The sequence below is a fragment of the Fukomys damarensis genome, unplaced genomic scaffold, assembly GCF_012274545.1.
Source record: "Fukomys damarensis isolate Sample0158 unplaced genomic scaffold, DMR_v1.0_HiC HiC_scaffold_38, whole genome shotgun sequence".
Lineage (NCBI taxonomy): Eukaryota > Metazoa > Chordata > Mammalia > Rodentia > Bathyergidae > Fukomys > Fukomys damarensis.
In genome coordinates, this window is record NW_022900950.1 from 28363345 (window position 1) to 28379708 (window position 16364).

A 16364-nucleotide genomic window follows, 5' to 3' on the forward strand; every position below is an offset into this window, starting at 1 on the left:
CCATAAAAAAAAAAAAAAAAAAAAAAAAAAAACCCTGAGCAAAGCCCTAGGAAGAAAACATTAAAGCTTTATGCAAAAACTTTTGAAATGACCTAACAATTGGAAAGATATGCCATGGTCATGTCTTTGAAGAGTCAATTTTCAGAGATATCACTTCTCTCCAAATTGATCTATAAATATAATATAATCTCAACCACATTCTTCCAAAGGTTTTTAAGAAAATAGATAACTTCATTCTAAAATGTACAGAAAGAAAACAAAGGCCCAGGAAGAGACAAGAAATTTTCTGAAGAACAAATTGAGAAAGGCTTATCCTACCTGCAATGTTGAGGTTGATTATAAAGGTAAGGTAATAAGGACAGTGAGGCACTCCAGGGGGACAGTAGACTCACACAAAGGATAGAAGAGAAGCTCCGCACAGTTCACTACGTAGGCCAAGTTCCAGGTAGCTAAGCAGTGGAGAGCAGGACGGCGCCCTGCCCCAGCAGCACGATGGCCCCAGGAGAACATGTGGTTAGGCAGTGAGGGCAGTGAGTGTGTGCAGAAGGTAGTGTGGGCCAATACTGAGAAACTGCGACAGAAGGAATAGAGGCAGTTTCTGCTAGAGAAGACAGGACCGGCAGCCCAGTGTGGGGCCTACTCAGGTACTTGGCTAACTCAACTCAACCACACAAAGTCACAGAGTCCTGGTTAAAAATCCACTCTGAAAGAATAGGTTTCCACAGAACCTCAGAAATGCAAAGGAAAGGTAAAAGTATTGGAATTTGGCTCATATTCTGAAATTTACCTAAAACCTGGCATGAAGAGATCCTCAATCTAGGATAGGGACGAAAAGATCCTGCCATTCAGGAAATCACCATCGGGGGCACAGTGAGAGAATGCAGAAGAAAACTCGGGGCACCCACATGACCAGGGGATCAAGGTCAGGGACAGGGTCAAGGGGACCAGGCTGCCAGGTTGCATGATGGAGCTGCTTAGCATTTTCAATGTTGGGTACAGGGCTAAGATGACCCTGTCTCCAAGTACCCAAAGAGCACCTGTGATTTTATGACAGATTTGGGGTGAAGCCACACAAGGCCATTAAATAGAAATAGGTAACTGACAGGAGATCCCAGTTTCAGGAAAAAACTGCACATTAATCACTTCACAATTTACCCCGAGAGTCACTGGGCAGCATGTTTATTTATATACTGACTGTCCCAGGCTTCACTTGGGTGGATGTCATTTCAACCAGTCAATCAATTCTTGTGTTGAATAAATTTGATAAAATTGCCATTTTTATAGTTCCTGTTATATAATCTTATAAAAATTAATTTAAAAATACATACGTAATTTTTTCTCATCCTGTATTTCAATAATTAAATTGGTAAGCAGCTAAAGAGCTTTAGGAAGGACAAGGTTCATCGTTGAATAATGTGGGATACCTACAGACAATCCTTGCTCACTTGGGGAAACTGGAAAGGGCTCTAGGTTGGAAGCAATCAGCACTCAGGAAAGAGACAATGGCCTTCGTAGACCCTTAGACACCACAAGTCCTCTCAGACAGCCTTAGATGAGACAAGATCTGTGGGGAAACACCACCAGATCACCGATCCGGGTTAAGTTCATGTCCAAAAACTTGAACTGCTACGGAGTGGGTACCTCTTCTGTAGTCAGGCTAGCGATTTTAAGATCAATTTATAAGAAATTCTACTTCAGCTCTGATGTTGCAATAAATCAGACGTCAGCTTTGATGTAGCTTGTTGAGACAGTTTTGAATCTCAAATGAGTGCCTCTGGCATTTGTTATCTGTATCTGTTATCTATGTGGTACCTCCAATTATGATAAGCATACTTCTAATTCTTCTACCATAAGAATCCACTGGTTACACTATGCTGTAGATCAAATACTGGTAGGTGTTACTAAATCAGTAAAAGATTATCATACACCCTCCAAGTTCTCTGGAATATATTTCATGATATTTTTTTTTAAATCCTTTCCTGAAATGCAACAGAATAGAAAATTAAGCAGAAATATGCAACCCTGATGCATAAATGTCATGAACTCACAAAGACTTGGATTTTAGGGAATAAACTCCTTACCCTTAAGACTAGGACTGCCCTTTAAAAAAGCAAACCAGTTGGTGTCTTAATTAGTGACAAGAAGAGGCAAGCCCTTTGTGAAGCCTAAAGCTCTCTTGCCTTTCAGCTAGCTTTCTCTTCTCCATGAAATCACAAAATTATTTTAAATTCTTTAGAGATTGCAAGTTCCTAAGGGCACTGGACTTTTGCAGCTCAAACTCTCTTCCCACCTCATCCATCTTGGAAGGTATTTGTGGTTTGTTTATTTTCCAGGTATCTAGTCCAAAAGGAGCTGTCTTTACCAAAGAGCTCACAGTAAGCACACGGGTAGAGAAGCTCTCTCCTGTTACGTCTCTCTGCAGGTCATGGCTCGGGTCCTCCACTTCTCTGCTTGCTCTCTAAGGAGCTGGGATGTTTAAAAACTGATGCTAATATCAGTGAATTTCAGGCCAAGATTTCACTTTTTTAAAAAATGCTCCTTTTGCAATTATTCTTATATGTGTGTCCCCCTCATACCTGTGTTCACTGGCTTCTTTAGACATCTCCAGCTTTTTTCTCAAGGACGATTTCTGAACTCCTTATACTTAATCATGTATTCCCACCTACCTGCAGTGTCTATTTGACTCCTTCATTTCAGATTTGTGTCACTAATGGCCTTTTGATCCATAGTGACATTCACAAATATACCCAAAACAAGAACTCAGCCACTGCACTCTCAAATTTGACCGTTGTCCAAAGAGTTCTGATGTTCAGTCTCCACCTTTGACCCCCTCTGCTATCCCAGTGGCCTCAAGGTCTTCTGCCAGTCTCATGCTGCCTTCATGCACATCTGTGAGCCTTCACTGGAGCCCTGTTGAGGGCCAAACAAGGCCCTGCTAGAATTCTGGGATGCCAAGGGCTGAGGAGAAATGGGTGAGGCAGGGGGCCAGAGCAGCAGGCCCCAGAGGAAGCGATTCAATGGAGCTGGGCATAAGGGGCCACACTGAAGAACTCACTTAGTGCTGGGACATGAGCTGGGGCTGGGGCTCAAAAGTACTGGGGAGAGGCACACAGAAGAGTGTGTACCAGCCAAATAGGCACAGGACAGGGCAGGGAGACCAGCACTGTGTCCCAGGGCAGGGCTGTATGTGTCAGAGGGTGGTCTTGCCCTCCACTTATCCCAGCCCTGTTCACTGACAACAAAAACACATCTCTGACTTCAAACATATCACTTTCCACTCCATATTATTTCCAGACACCAGGGTCATTTCCCAAAATAAAAGTTTGATGCCCTACTTCAGATCCTTTAATGACTTCCTCCACATCAGAACACTGTTTACAATTTCTGTTTACAATCAATAGCCCCTCACCACCTGACCCTGTCCTCCCCCAAGACCTTTTTCCATCTGCTTCTCTCCCTCCTCTATCTCCTCTGGTCAAATCCACCAGGACCACACAAGGGCTCTTGAGGACGTTTTCAGCCTTCAGGGTATTTTCTTTCTGGTGGCAATGTCTAGCTTTGACTCTGTTTCCCTAGCAATTAAAGACAGGAGCCCTAGGATGTTGTCTGACTATTAGTCACCTTACCAGTTGCTAAATAACTGACAACCAAAAGTTAGAGGAAGAGAGGTTTATTTTGGCTCACAGTTTTCAGTGAGTTCAGTCTATGAGTGACTGGCTCCAAGGCAAAACCAGCATGGTGGGAGGGCCTGGCAGAGGAAAGTTGTTCATGTCACGACAGCTGGAAGCGGAGAGTAAAGGGAGGAGCCAGGGACAAGAACATTCCCTTCCAGATCAAGACCCCAATGACAGCTCTCTCCAACCAGGCCTCACCTCCAAACACTAGGCATCTGGGGAACATTTTAGATCTAAACCATCACACTAATTTGTGGCTGTTTCTGAGATGCAGAGAACAGTGACTAGACCACAACAAAATTCAACAATATCCTGAGTACCTCCATGTCCTTAATATTGTCCTCAATAAGTATTCTGTTTTTGTTTTTTGTTTGTTTGTTTTTTTGGAGGACCAGGGATCGAACTCAGGACCTTGCACTTACAAAGCAGATGGCAGAACCATTGAGCCAAATCCTCGGCAATAAATACTCTCTAATGAAATGGGCTGCCAAGAGCCAACTAGCAAACTGCTCCTTCCACATACCTTTCTAGCACCCACTCTCAACCCTCTCCCAGGGCCCAGACAGCCTGGGCTGGGCTCTCCCATGGTCCGGTACATTATACACTAGATGTGCTCCAACAGGTCTGATGCAGGAAATTAGGAAAAACCTAATTGCTCCTGAAGCCCAGGAGTATGTAGCTATAGATGAGTGCTGACATTATGTGGTGAGTTATACTATTCTATGCTATGGGCTTTATCTTCATAATCCCTAAAGCAATTATTTGTAGGTGGATGGACAAGTAGTCAATTAAATCAACTATTTCAATTTTGTCATCTTAATAACTGACATAGATAACAGCGATAACTTACTGGGATTAGTTACCCCAAAACATATCCAACATTCTACAGTTGACAGATACAGAATCAAATCCATAAAAATACAAATGACTGGGCCAGGGATGTAGCTCAGTAGCACTGCGCCTGCCTGGTATGTGCAAGGTCCTGAGTTTAATTCCTGGTACCAGAAAAAATAAAATAAAATAAAGTGATCAGATGATGTGGAGACATAATCAGAAAGATTAAAGTGGTTTGAGTCCTCTTTTTCCGAACCAATTTCCTGCCTTCATTTAGTTTCGGATTTTAGTTTGTTTTCATAGTAGACAAGAGTGCAGGGCCTAGATCCAAAAGATGACTATAATTCACACTTGAAATGGGGAGGTCCTATATAAGGAAGCAAAAAGGCTCCCTAATGTAATACTATATAATCAAAGTTCAGAGAGAAGGGAAAGAATTTACTTTCCAGTGCACACATGGATAGTAACCTGTTCAATGTTGACAGCTATACATATGGCTAACTTGCAACAAGATATCTTTCATTTTAAATTAAAAAATCTTTAAAATTAAAATGTGTCATTGAAATCAAATCCTCAAAATTAGGACATTTTCAGATTTAGCTTCAAATAGATGCTACAGATGCTAAATGTACTGAGAAAATAGGCACAGGGTAAAAGTTCAGGCCAAGAGAACAAACATGCCAAAGCAAATGCTCCTTGGAGTAAGAACGGCATGGACACTTGCTCTACCAGGGATACAGTGCTTTCCTCCTGGGATGGCAATGAAGAGTAAGTCGTAAATTACTTGACAAACCACAAAGAACAGCTCATTTTATACACACACACACACACACACACACACACACACACACACACAATCTAGTGGGGAAAAGACAGGGAATCAGGGGAGGGTGAACAATAAAAGGAATCTGGTTCTACCAGGGGGTGACAGGTATTCTGAAAAGGCACCAAGTGTTCAACATTATCCAACAAGTCATAAAACTCAATCATCATAAACCAAAGGAAAATGCAACAATATCAGTTGAGTATCCCTTATCCAAATGCTTGGAACCAGAAATGTTTCAGATTTTGAATTTTTTCAGATTTGAGATACCTGCATGTTGATAAAGTATCTAGAGGATGGGACTGAAGTCTGAACATAAATTGAGTTATGTTTCATAGGCACTCTGCTTCATGTACGTAGGTTGTGGGTATCTTTATATATTTCTAATGCACCTGCATTTTCACTGAGATACATTACACGAGGCCAGGTGTGACATTTCCACTTGTAACATCATATTAGCGCTTGAGAAGTTTTGCATTTTGGCATAGTTTGGATTTTTGACCTTTTGGATTAGGGATGCTCAACCTGTATCAGTAGCTTCTACCTGCCCAGTTTCATAATGTCTGGCAAATTGGTTAACCACTCGATAGTCATTTGAGAAGTACTCCATCAGAATAGATGGAACCTCAGCAAAATCCGTGGGGCACCTGGTCCCTAAGATGAAAAGAACAAAATTTAGTATGAGTCAAAAATCCATATATTTATTTTTCTTTTTACATATACTTTAAAAACTTTTATGTGTACTTCTGATGAACTATGATAAGCTTTAATTCATTAAATCAATATTTTACTTATATAAAATTATTGCACATATTTGCAGAAAAATTTATTATAATCCTATATATTTCTCTTTATAGCAAAAGTAAAACAAAATATTTGCACAGCTGCTGAAACACTGTATAAAGCCATGGCTCACACCCTCTACAAACAAATCTGTCCTCTGCTATGCTGGCTACACATGAAACACAAAACACTCATAATTAATACAGCATTTGTAATTAATTCACTGAATTACACTATCAAAGCTTTTATCCTTCATTTCTTTTAAAAATACTTTTATCTATTAATGCTTTTTATAATAACATCAATCCTCAGTGAAGAAAATCAATACTTTAAACTCAAAATTACTTAAAGCCCAGAAGAATTCTTTTGGTGACATTTTATCATTCTGGGCAGCCCACCTACAGTCTTTTCAAATACCTTCACTTTACCCAAATATTGCATGTATAAAGTTAGTTAATAAGTAATGGTTGAAGCCATTTACTGGGTGGTCAAATACCAAATGCTTATGGCAGTGAGCTTTAAGATTTAAGAGATAAGACAACTAAGAGGAATGCAGGAATAACATCAAATATGGACAAGTATTAATATAAAAAGTTAACAAAGCAGGATTATAATTTCAGACAACAGATAGGATAAGAAAAATTTACAAAGTACTCTATTATACTTTTTAAATATGTTTTATTGGTTTTTTAAACAAAACAGATGAAGCTTTATTTTAAAGAGGCAACATTCATTACTTCTGTACTCACAAACTATGCTAAGCGCTAAAGAGATACATATTTATTATATACACACACAGAACCACAAATTTCTTTTTTTTCTTTCTTTTTTTTTTGGTATCAGGGATCAAACTCAGATCCTTGTGCTTGCAAGGCAGGTGGCAGAATCACTGAGCTAAATCTCTGGCCCAGAACCCCAAATTTCAATTCCAAGTAAAACACTATAAAATACAAAAAAGCACAAACTCAAAAGATAGACAACTGAGACTTATTCCTTGGTGAGAGCAGTTAGTCAGCAAGGATGTAAAAAAGCACAAAAGGACCAGGGTGTACAACAACAGATAAGGCAATCTGAGATAAAAAGTCACAAGACATTAGTAAATCAGATTTTCCATATAACAAACCCTTCCTCTAGTTTAAAAAATTAATGTTTGTAAAAGATTCTGGTCTGGGGATTTAGCTAAGTGGTTCCACTGCCTGCCTCACAAGCACAAGGACCTGAGTTCTATCCCTGGTACCAAATAATAATAATGATAATAATAATAATCATAATAATAATCATAATAAATAAAAGATTCTGTTAAATAAAAGCCCTCTCACTGCTCACCCGTGACATGTTGATACCGAGTTCGTCCCAGCATTGAGTGCATGGCATGTCCCATTTCATGGAAAAGATTTTCCATCATCCCAGGAGTTAATAAAGTGGGTGAATTCCTTGAGGAATGGGGAAGATTCAGCATAAGAACTACAACTGGGAGTTGATATTCTCCATCTTCCTTTAATCGGCCTCCTCGAATTGTAAAATGGCAATCCTTCACAAATCAGAAATATACAAGGAGATGAAAGTATTATGGAATTAGAGAGTAAGAAAGTCTTAAGATACAACTACTGAAATGAATAAGTTCAAACTTTATTCTATTAATATTCACTATATATTTTTAATATTTTATTCTGCAAGAGTTTTAATTTTTTTAATTAAAAAATACTTTGAGCTTGTATTAATTCCTTCATTTGTTCCAATAACAAGCGTGGAACTGATCCTGAACCAAATGCTAGAAACAAAGCAATCCATGAGTTTAGATCCTCTACCCCAAGGTATTCCCATGTAAGTGGGGAGGGACAGACACCAGATTCTGGGAGAAGGGGCACTAATATCTATGTTGTATCCTTACGCATGTTAGACAGTGAGTGAGGAGGCACTTTCTACATCTGCTGTCTTTATCAGATGGAAGCAATGGGACTGAGTGATCCTAAAGGAGGGGGATATGGAGCAACCTACTCTGGGACAGCAACCATACTGAGATACATACTTATTCCTTCATCACTTATTCCTTACACAACCCCATGAGGCAGTATCTTACTGTTCAGATAAAAAAATAGTGATACCAAGTCTTGGAAATATCAAGTGCCATATCAAAGGAGACCCAGCTATAATCACTGCATGTGGAATCTAAACCGGGGCTGCTGGTCAGTAAGCTGAAGCCTCTGTTACCATTCAGGCAGAAAGGAAAAACACAGGACTCTGAGCCAGGTCACACGCATGCTGCTCCTGCCCTTTGACACCTGTGAGCTAAAGCAACTCAGAAAGCACTGTATCTTATATCCTCATTTCTAAATACAAAATCCTATCTTGCCACATCACAGATGGTTGACCACATTTCCTAAGCTCATATCTGTTAAAATGCTTCGGAAATTGTGAATTATATTCACATGGAAGGTACATTTCCGTTATAATTGATAACCTGAACTGGGGACATCTCCTATGAAGTTGCATAACACTGACCAGCTGGCAAAGCTGGTCTGCAGCTAAAGGAATGAAAATCAACCCTTGTCCTCACATAAGGAGGCAACGAGTGGTTGGTACACTTTCCATATGTGCCTATCTTTTGCCACTGTTATCTAGATTCACTGTCAAGCAAAAAAAGTGTTAAGAGCTGGGCTCTAGCCAGAATGTCTGGGTTTCAATCTTAATGCTCCTGCCTGTATGCCTCGGACCAAGTACATAAGCTATTTGTCTGCAGTCTCATTTCACTTTTTGGGAGACTGGCTTATGATTTGTCACTTCTATGACCTTTACTATTTTAAAATTCTATTTTGTTTTCAAACTTACAGATTAAGAAACTATTATTAATGCCTTTTAAATATTATAGAACTATAAAAATTATAACTTTCACATTAGTACAAATAAACCGATCACTTCTAGACAGACCAGTTTATAAAGAAAAGATCACCTGATGCGGTTTTTCTGCTCTCTGGAAAAAATCACAGTAAATGTGCCCCAACAATCCTTCAGATTCGTGAACAACAGCCTAGAAAACAAGTTGAAATCTAGTGGTAAATGAGCCCAAAGGAAACCCTAAATGTGGGAAAACATCCCTAACATAAGAACATTCCACATCCAAAACCACAGACATAGACGTTTCATTTATTTTCTACTTCCCACATTATCTCAAGACAGATTCTCTCCCCTTTCCCTTTACTCCATTTCTCCAACAGTTTTGATTTGGGAAGTCCATGTCCAGGAGAGAAGGTCCTCTTCATGGGGATCCTTGGTCCTGTCCGCCAGCCCTAGGGCCCTGTACTGACCACAGCTCTGCACAGGAGGCCATTACAAGCCAGAGAGAGCTGGACGATGCGCTGGCTGGACGGTGTCAGTGGCAAAGCTACACCTTCACATCATGCGCACACGAACTGTAACTCTTGAACTCAGAATGTAGCTCTTGCTTTAGCTGGAAACCAATAATACATACTAATTTCCATAAATTAAAAAGAAGGGCCTATGAAAGAGCCACAGTATAGAGGAGATATACAACCACTGGTCTCCTCCATCTTGCTGCTTTATCTTTTTTTCTAAACCTTGATTCTATCATATAGAATCCTCACTTTGTGCTCTAAAATTTTCTGCAAGTACATATTCATTTATTCATTCAACAAACATATACAAAGTGCCTACTAGGTGCTAGGACTCATGGCACTTGGGAAACAAAAGTGACTGTCCAGGAAGCCCATGCTCCTAGCAAGGAGCCCTTGTACTCTTCCCCCCACAACTTTTTGCTACCAGATACCCATCACTTTGGGAAGTTAGCAATACATACAGGGAAACCTAGGAGGTGGCCATGGTGATGAAACCCCTCCATACTGACTCCTTTCAGCCCTCCCTTCCATGCTCACAGAGGTGGCCCAGGGATGGGAGACAGCTTCTGTTTCTTCAGGGTGAAATAAGTACAGTGTGGTGAGCACAAAGACAAAAACAAACAATGCAGTAACACAAAGGCTCAGGGAAAAATGTTTGGGTTGGGAAACCCTCAACATCTTCTTAGGAAATATTGTGTGCACACTGAAATAAAGGGGGACCTGATAGGAAAAGGACAAACTCCAGACTTGAAGTTATTGGTAAGGGAATCAAATAAATCAGAGCACAGGATAAAAATTAATATCTGAGGCAAGACAACCTCTAAAAAATCAGGCGGAGTTGGACAGAAAAGAGAGAGGCAGTGATGCCCAGGAGTGGATAAATGAGGCAGGAGTGTTGCAGGTCTGAGCCTAATATGGGCACTTTAGTGACTCAGCAAACTGTGTCTCAAATTTTTTAAAAAAATTAATTAAAAATTGAAAAATTGAAAAAAAAAGAAAAATAGCAACAGAGTTTGGGTGCAAAAGAGACATCTAGCACTATAGGTTTATAAGAAATAATGACAAATTTTCCTGTAACTAGAATTCAAGAACACAGGAAGGTACAAAAATGAAGACTCAATCCTCTAACATGATCCTAAAATATGTTTTTGAAAACTGTCTTGGTTACTTTATGTTTACATCCCTTATACATGTGTCCTAAGGCAGAAATGGCCCTCTTGATTTTTTTTTTCGAAAAAGAAATAAGGTGGGCTCCCTCCATCAGAGCTAAGTGAACTCAGAGATGAAATTACACCGACTTCAAAAAGCAGAAGGGACAGAGCAGCGTACTACACACCACAGGGGAGGCCTACCAGTTTCCGGACGTCTTCGCACCACACCTCGCCTTTGGCAGGCTGTTCTGCATATAGCGAAATGCCCAGCAGTTTGTTAAACAAGATATTCAGGCCTTCCATGCATGCTCCAAGGGAGAAAAATGGACAGTATAAACTGGGCTCAATATTATACCTGAGAGAAGGAAGAAGAGTTCAAAAGCAGTTTTCTTTCAATCTGGGTAGGTAAACCTAGTTAACTCTTTAATATTCATGATCACGTGCGCTAGAAAAGTATTCCAGACATACAGGTGTACAGCTGGTCCTCTGTATCCCCAGGGGTCACAGGCAATGATTTAAACAATTTCAACAGCAAATATTCAGGAAAAACTGCACCTATACTGAACACATACACTTTTTCCTTGGTATCACTCCCCAAACAATTCAGAATAACAACTGTTTACATAGCATGTTCATTTTGTTAGATATTACAAACAGAAATGAGGTACAGTCTATGGGAAGCTATGCCTAAATTCTAGCCAAATACCACCCCAATTCATAGGGTCCTTCAGCATGCTGGATTTTGGTATCCACAAGGAATCCTGAAACCCATTCCTGGAAGACAGGGAGGGACCATGGTGTATCTGTGTATCATCTGAGGATATGGGAGACTCAGGTTTCTTCACAATGATTGTCTATGACTAGCATTATCAGTAATACAATAATTGAGGCAGGTACATCATTCCCTAGCCTCGATCTTTCTTTGGTTTATTTTTTCACTGACCTAATTAAGCAATCTGTCTCAACTGCCCATACCACACACACTCTTTCTTACATATTTGCATACAAAGTATAACCAGCTCCAATTATGATAAATTTCACTTTATGACATATATTATATTCTTTAAAAAGTGTGAATTATTATTAAAATCCTGAGGCACATTAAGTGGAGTTAAAGTTCTCATCTGGTAAAATGTTTGTTTATAGACAAATATCTGGAATATAAACAATCAAATTTTAATGTATGGGTTTTATAATTATATATCTTAAGGACAATACAACTGGTAAATTTAATTATTCTTCAGCCAAAAATAACTTTTTTATGCCCTATGTCAGTGATGGTGAATATTTTAGAACTTTCAATGATAACAAACAGCCCACAGTGGCATGCATGCCATAGGTTTGCCAACATGGCCCTATGCATTTCATCATAAACCAAGGCAGATATAAAATATATGATTTGAATGTCCACAGAGTCATAAAATCTGACCAAAACTTATAACCACAGCCAAACATAATGGCTCTAGAATAACTCTAGACGCTCATGACATTTCCATTCTTCGTGTTTAACAAAATATATACAAATCCATATAAAAATACAAACAAACGTCTACTTATTACTATATGAATGGTTGGATTTTGTGAGTGAACATAAACTATGGAAGTTCAGCATAATTACGGGTCCATTCTTCACAGAAACACAATGTTAATGTGGAAGGAGGCTGGGGAGGGAATGCAGTCACTCGGGGAACAGATGCAGGTGAGGAGAGCCAAGAGCAAATCCCTACGCCTCCCGAGGAAGAGGTGGGAGGAAGGCAAGGAACAGGCAGAGCCATTAGAGAATGAGGAGACAGAGATACTGTGGGATAGGAAACGTACTAAGTGGTAAAAACAAAGAATGGCCATCAGCAAGAAATCAAATAAGAACAGATGCTAGTGAGGCTGTCGGGAAAACACACTCTAATTGTTGGTGGCCGGATAAACTAGTACAGCCACTACGGAACACAGCGTGGAGACTCTTCAACAACTGAAACTAGAAATTCCACTTGACCCCTCTATTCCTGCTCTAGGTATCTTCCCAAAAGAGTTAAAGACATCATGTCACAGTGACCCATGCATACCATGTTTAGAGTAGTGCAATTCCTGCTGAATTTTAATAGAGTCGGTTGCAGTATTCCCCTTCTCATCTCTAACTGTATTCATTGGGTCTTCTCTCTCTTTTCCTTAGTTTGTCTTATCAATCTGTTTATTTTTTCAAAGAACAAACTTTGTTTTATTGATCCTGTGTATTATTCTTTTAGTCTCTATCTCATTAATGTCAGCTCTGATCTTTATTATTCCGTTCCTTCTGTTGGGTCTGGTTTTGCATGTCTTATTTTTCTATATCATTCATGTCCATGATTAGTTTTTTTTTATTTGAGATCTCTCTGGTTTTTGCTTTTAGTTTTTTTGTTTTAGTTTTTGGTACTGGGGATCAAACTCAGGACCTTGCGCTTGTGAGGTAGGCACAGTGCAACTGAGCTAAATCCTTGGCCCCCTCTTTTTTTTTTTTTTTTTTTTTTTTTTTTTTGGTGTAAATAGCCTTAGCCATAAACTCTCCTCTTATATTTAACTGCCTATGCTGTATCACGTTTCTGGTATGTTATAATTCCAACTGATTCTAGGAATTTTTCAATTTCAACCTTTCTTATTCTTGTGATGTTTATTCAAAATAACACAACAACATATTAGGTGATTATATTTTAAAGATAAGGGAGGTAAAAGACAGCAATGTTCTAAGGATCTTCTACTATCCAAGAAGCAGTACACTATTATTTGAAAGTATACTTAGATTACTTGTGAATGTATATTGAAAACTTTAGAGCCAACACTTTAAGAAGTAGAAAATGAGAAGAGAGAAAACAAAATCATACATATTCAATTAAACCATAAAAATAAAAAAGACAGAAGACCAAAAATTAAGTAAAGGCAATAAATAGAAAGTCACAAATACAGCAACATTAACCCAACTACATCACTAAACACTGTAGATATCAATATTCTAAATTCACCAATTAAAAGACAGACCAGTGGGAGGATTGAAACAGGACTATATATTGTCTGTAAAAAACTCACATAAAACATAAAGACACAAGACAAACATGACATGCTAATAATGAGAGGTAGAGTTATCCCCTCCATTTCAACAGAGCAAGCTACCAACAGGAAGCAGTACCTATAGCAGGGAGGCTACACCCTGAAAGATGGTTCCTGGATGTACAAGCACCTAACGACAAGCACCAAAACACAGCAGGCAAGTAAGAGAAGGACCACAAGGTCAGGAGATGCCCCTACTCTCACAAGTGGGCACTTCAACACCTCTGTGTCAGGAGTGGACAGAGGCAGTATGCAGAGTGAGGACACAATGGAACTCAAGTAAAGGATGTCAAAACAGATGTTGTTTCATGAAAAATAAGCAATTAACTTATTCATTATGGCTTGTGCTTTTTCAGAGGTGGCTGAATCTAGAGTGTGTGACTGGTTCATGGTGGGGCGAGGCCTGAGGGCACTAGGATTAAGGATTTTTTTTTGGGGGGGAGTGCTACCTGCCCTAAGTAGACTGGATAAAATAAAAGGTGCAGAGAGATGCAGTTTGGGACTCTCTTTGTTTTCTGCTGTCTTCCACTGCCATGAAATGTTGCCCCTCTGCCACCCAGCCTTGGAGCCAGCCAGTTATGGACTGAAACCTCTACAAACTGTAAGCCAAATAAACTTTTCCTCCTTTAATTTTGGGTGTTGAGTATTTTGCCTCAGCAAGGAGAGAAAAGTAACTAGATTGACCTTAAAGAATAAAATTAAAGAGAATAGATAGAATGATTGAGGGCACAGAAGCAAAGACTTCATGAACAAAACTAAGACCACATGGGAAATACAACAAAGAATTAACAACTGGGACATCATCTTATTAAAAAGCTTTTACACAGCAAGAGAAATCACCAACAGATTGAAGAGACAACCCACAGAGTGGGGAAAAAAATTTACCAGCTATTCATCAGATAAAGGACTATTATATAAAATTTATAAAAAACTCAAAAAAACCAGACTCCCCCAAATTCAAAGACTCAATCCAAAAATGGGCATCTGAACAGACACTTCTCAGATGCAGAATTAGAAATAACAAATAAACACTATGAAAAAATGTTCAACATCACTGATCATTTGTGAAATGCAAATTAAAACAATGCTGAGATTCCATCTCACTCCAGAAAGAATGGCTACTATTAAGAAATCAACCAATAACAAATGCTGGAAGGGCTGTGGGGGAAAGGAACCCTTCTCCACTGCTGATGTGGCGCAACAACTGTGGAAATCAGTGCAGAGTTTCCTCAAAAAACTAAAACTAGAGGTTCCATTTGGCCCACCTATGCCTCTTCTTAGTTATCTTCTCAAAAGAATTAAAAGCATCATACCACAGTGATATATGTACACCTATGTTTATAGCAGCACAGTGTGTAATAGCTAAAATTTTGGAAACAGCCCAAATGCCCATCAACTGACAAGTGGATAAAGAAGATGTGGTTTTTTGATACAATGGAGTACTACTCAATCATAAAGATGGATGAGTTTCAGACATTGGACCCTGAGGCCATATTCTTAGGTGAAATAAATTGGACACACATTTTAAACACTGCATTGTTTCTCTGGTGTGAGAGACTGGAAGTGGAAATAAGGACTTAGATGTATAATGGATGTTGGGAAAAGGGAAGAAAGTGTTCAGGTGGGAAGGGGAACAAGGGAGGAGGGAGGGAGGGAGGGAGAAAGGAAGGAAGGGACAAGAAAAAAGTGGAAATAGAAGGGGACAAAATGGAAAACAAAGTTTTTGTGCATAGGGAGGAGAGGGAGGAATGGGATAAAATAAAATTTATTTAAAAAAAAGAAAATGATCCCAACTAGAATCGTGATGACAACACAGATGATGATGAGACAGCAACCAGCATGACTGAGTCCTCACAATGGCACTGTGCTAAGACCTGTAAGTGTATCCCAACTCATAGCAAAAGCAATCCTACAAGGGCATACAATGCATTACCCCTGCACCTGTGGGAGAAGAAGAAAACAAGAGGTTTATAAGATGATAAATCATTATCCCAGAGCTCAGATTTCGCTTTTAATTAGATGATACTGATTTGGGAGTTGAAGAAAATGATTAAAACAGCATATCTTTGTTCAGGCTGAGGCACTGTAGTAGTTTTTCAAAATACTTGTGACCATTAAAGCAAGGTTGGGTGTACAAAGGGTTCTGCACTGCCGAGGTGAACTCTGTCACCAGCCCAGAGAGGAGGGGCAGCTTCAGAGAGGAGGCGGCAACTCAGTAGCCCTGGAAAGTGAGAAGACACCGAGCGTACAGAAGCACAGAGGGCACACAAGCTCAGAAACACAGCGCGCTGGACCTCACCAGCCAGCTCTGCACTCCCTCTGCCTGTGCGCTCCTCTTCCTCCAGTGACACTCATGAAGGGAAAGTTAAGCCCTGCCTGAAAAGGAGGCAGAACAGGAAAGGCCCTGAGAGGGTGGGGGGGTTCAAAAAGGTCCAAGGTATGTGCAGCACCTACAGCTGTGGTCCTTCATGGCTGGCTGGCCAGAGGCAGAACACCCCTGAAAATCCCCTATCTATTGTGCTCTAAGCTCACTTCTTTAACAAGGTGTGGTGTTTCAGAAGTCACAGGTCACTAATCACTGCTATGGCCATGGCCAGCCAGACAGAACCAGGATGTGGCTGCTCCTCCTGCCTCAGTGGGGCATGGCTCTATCTGCTGGGAACACGTAGCT

At 39.8% G+C, this 16364-nt stretch overlaps 1 protein-coding gene across 2 annotated transcripts in view; it reads right to left on the reverse strand.

The window, feature by feature from the left end:
- Mipep (mitochondrial intermediate peptidase) overlaps positions 1-16364 on the reverse strand; it is a 153715-nt gene that overhangs the window by 96328 nt on the left and 41023 nt on the right. The window contains exons 11-14 of one of the 2 annotated variants that reach the window (XM_010607466.3): positions 10820-10973; positions 9065-9142; positions 7441-7645; positions 5876-5985 (exon numbers count right to left, since the gene is read on the reverse strand). In XM_010607466.3, coding sequence (XP_010605768.1) covers positions 5876-5985; positions 7441-7645; positions 9065-9142; positions 10820-10973 — 547 coding nt within the window. The remainder of the gene's footprint in view (positions 1-5875; positions 5986-7440; positions 7646-9064; positions 9143-10819; positions 10974-16364) is intronic. The other variant, XM_010607467.3, reaches the window with a different exon arrangement.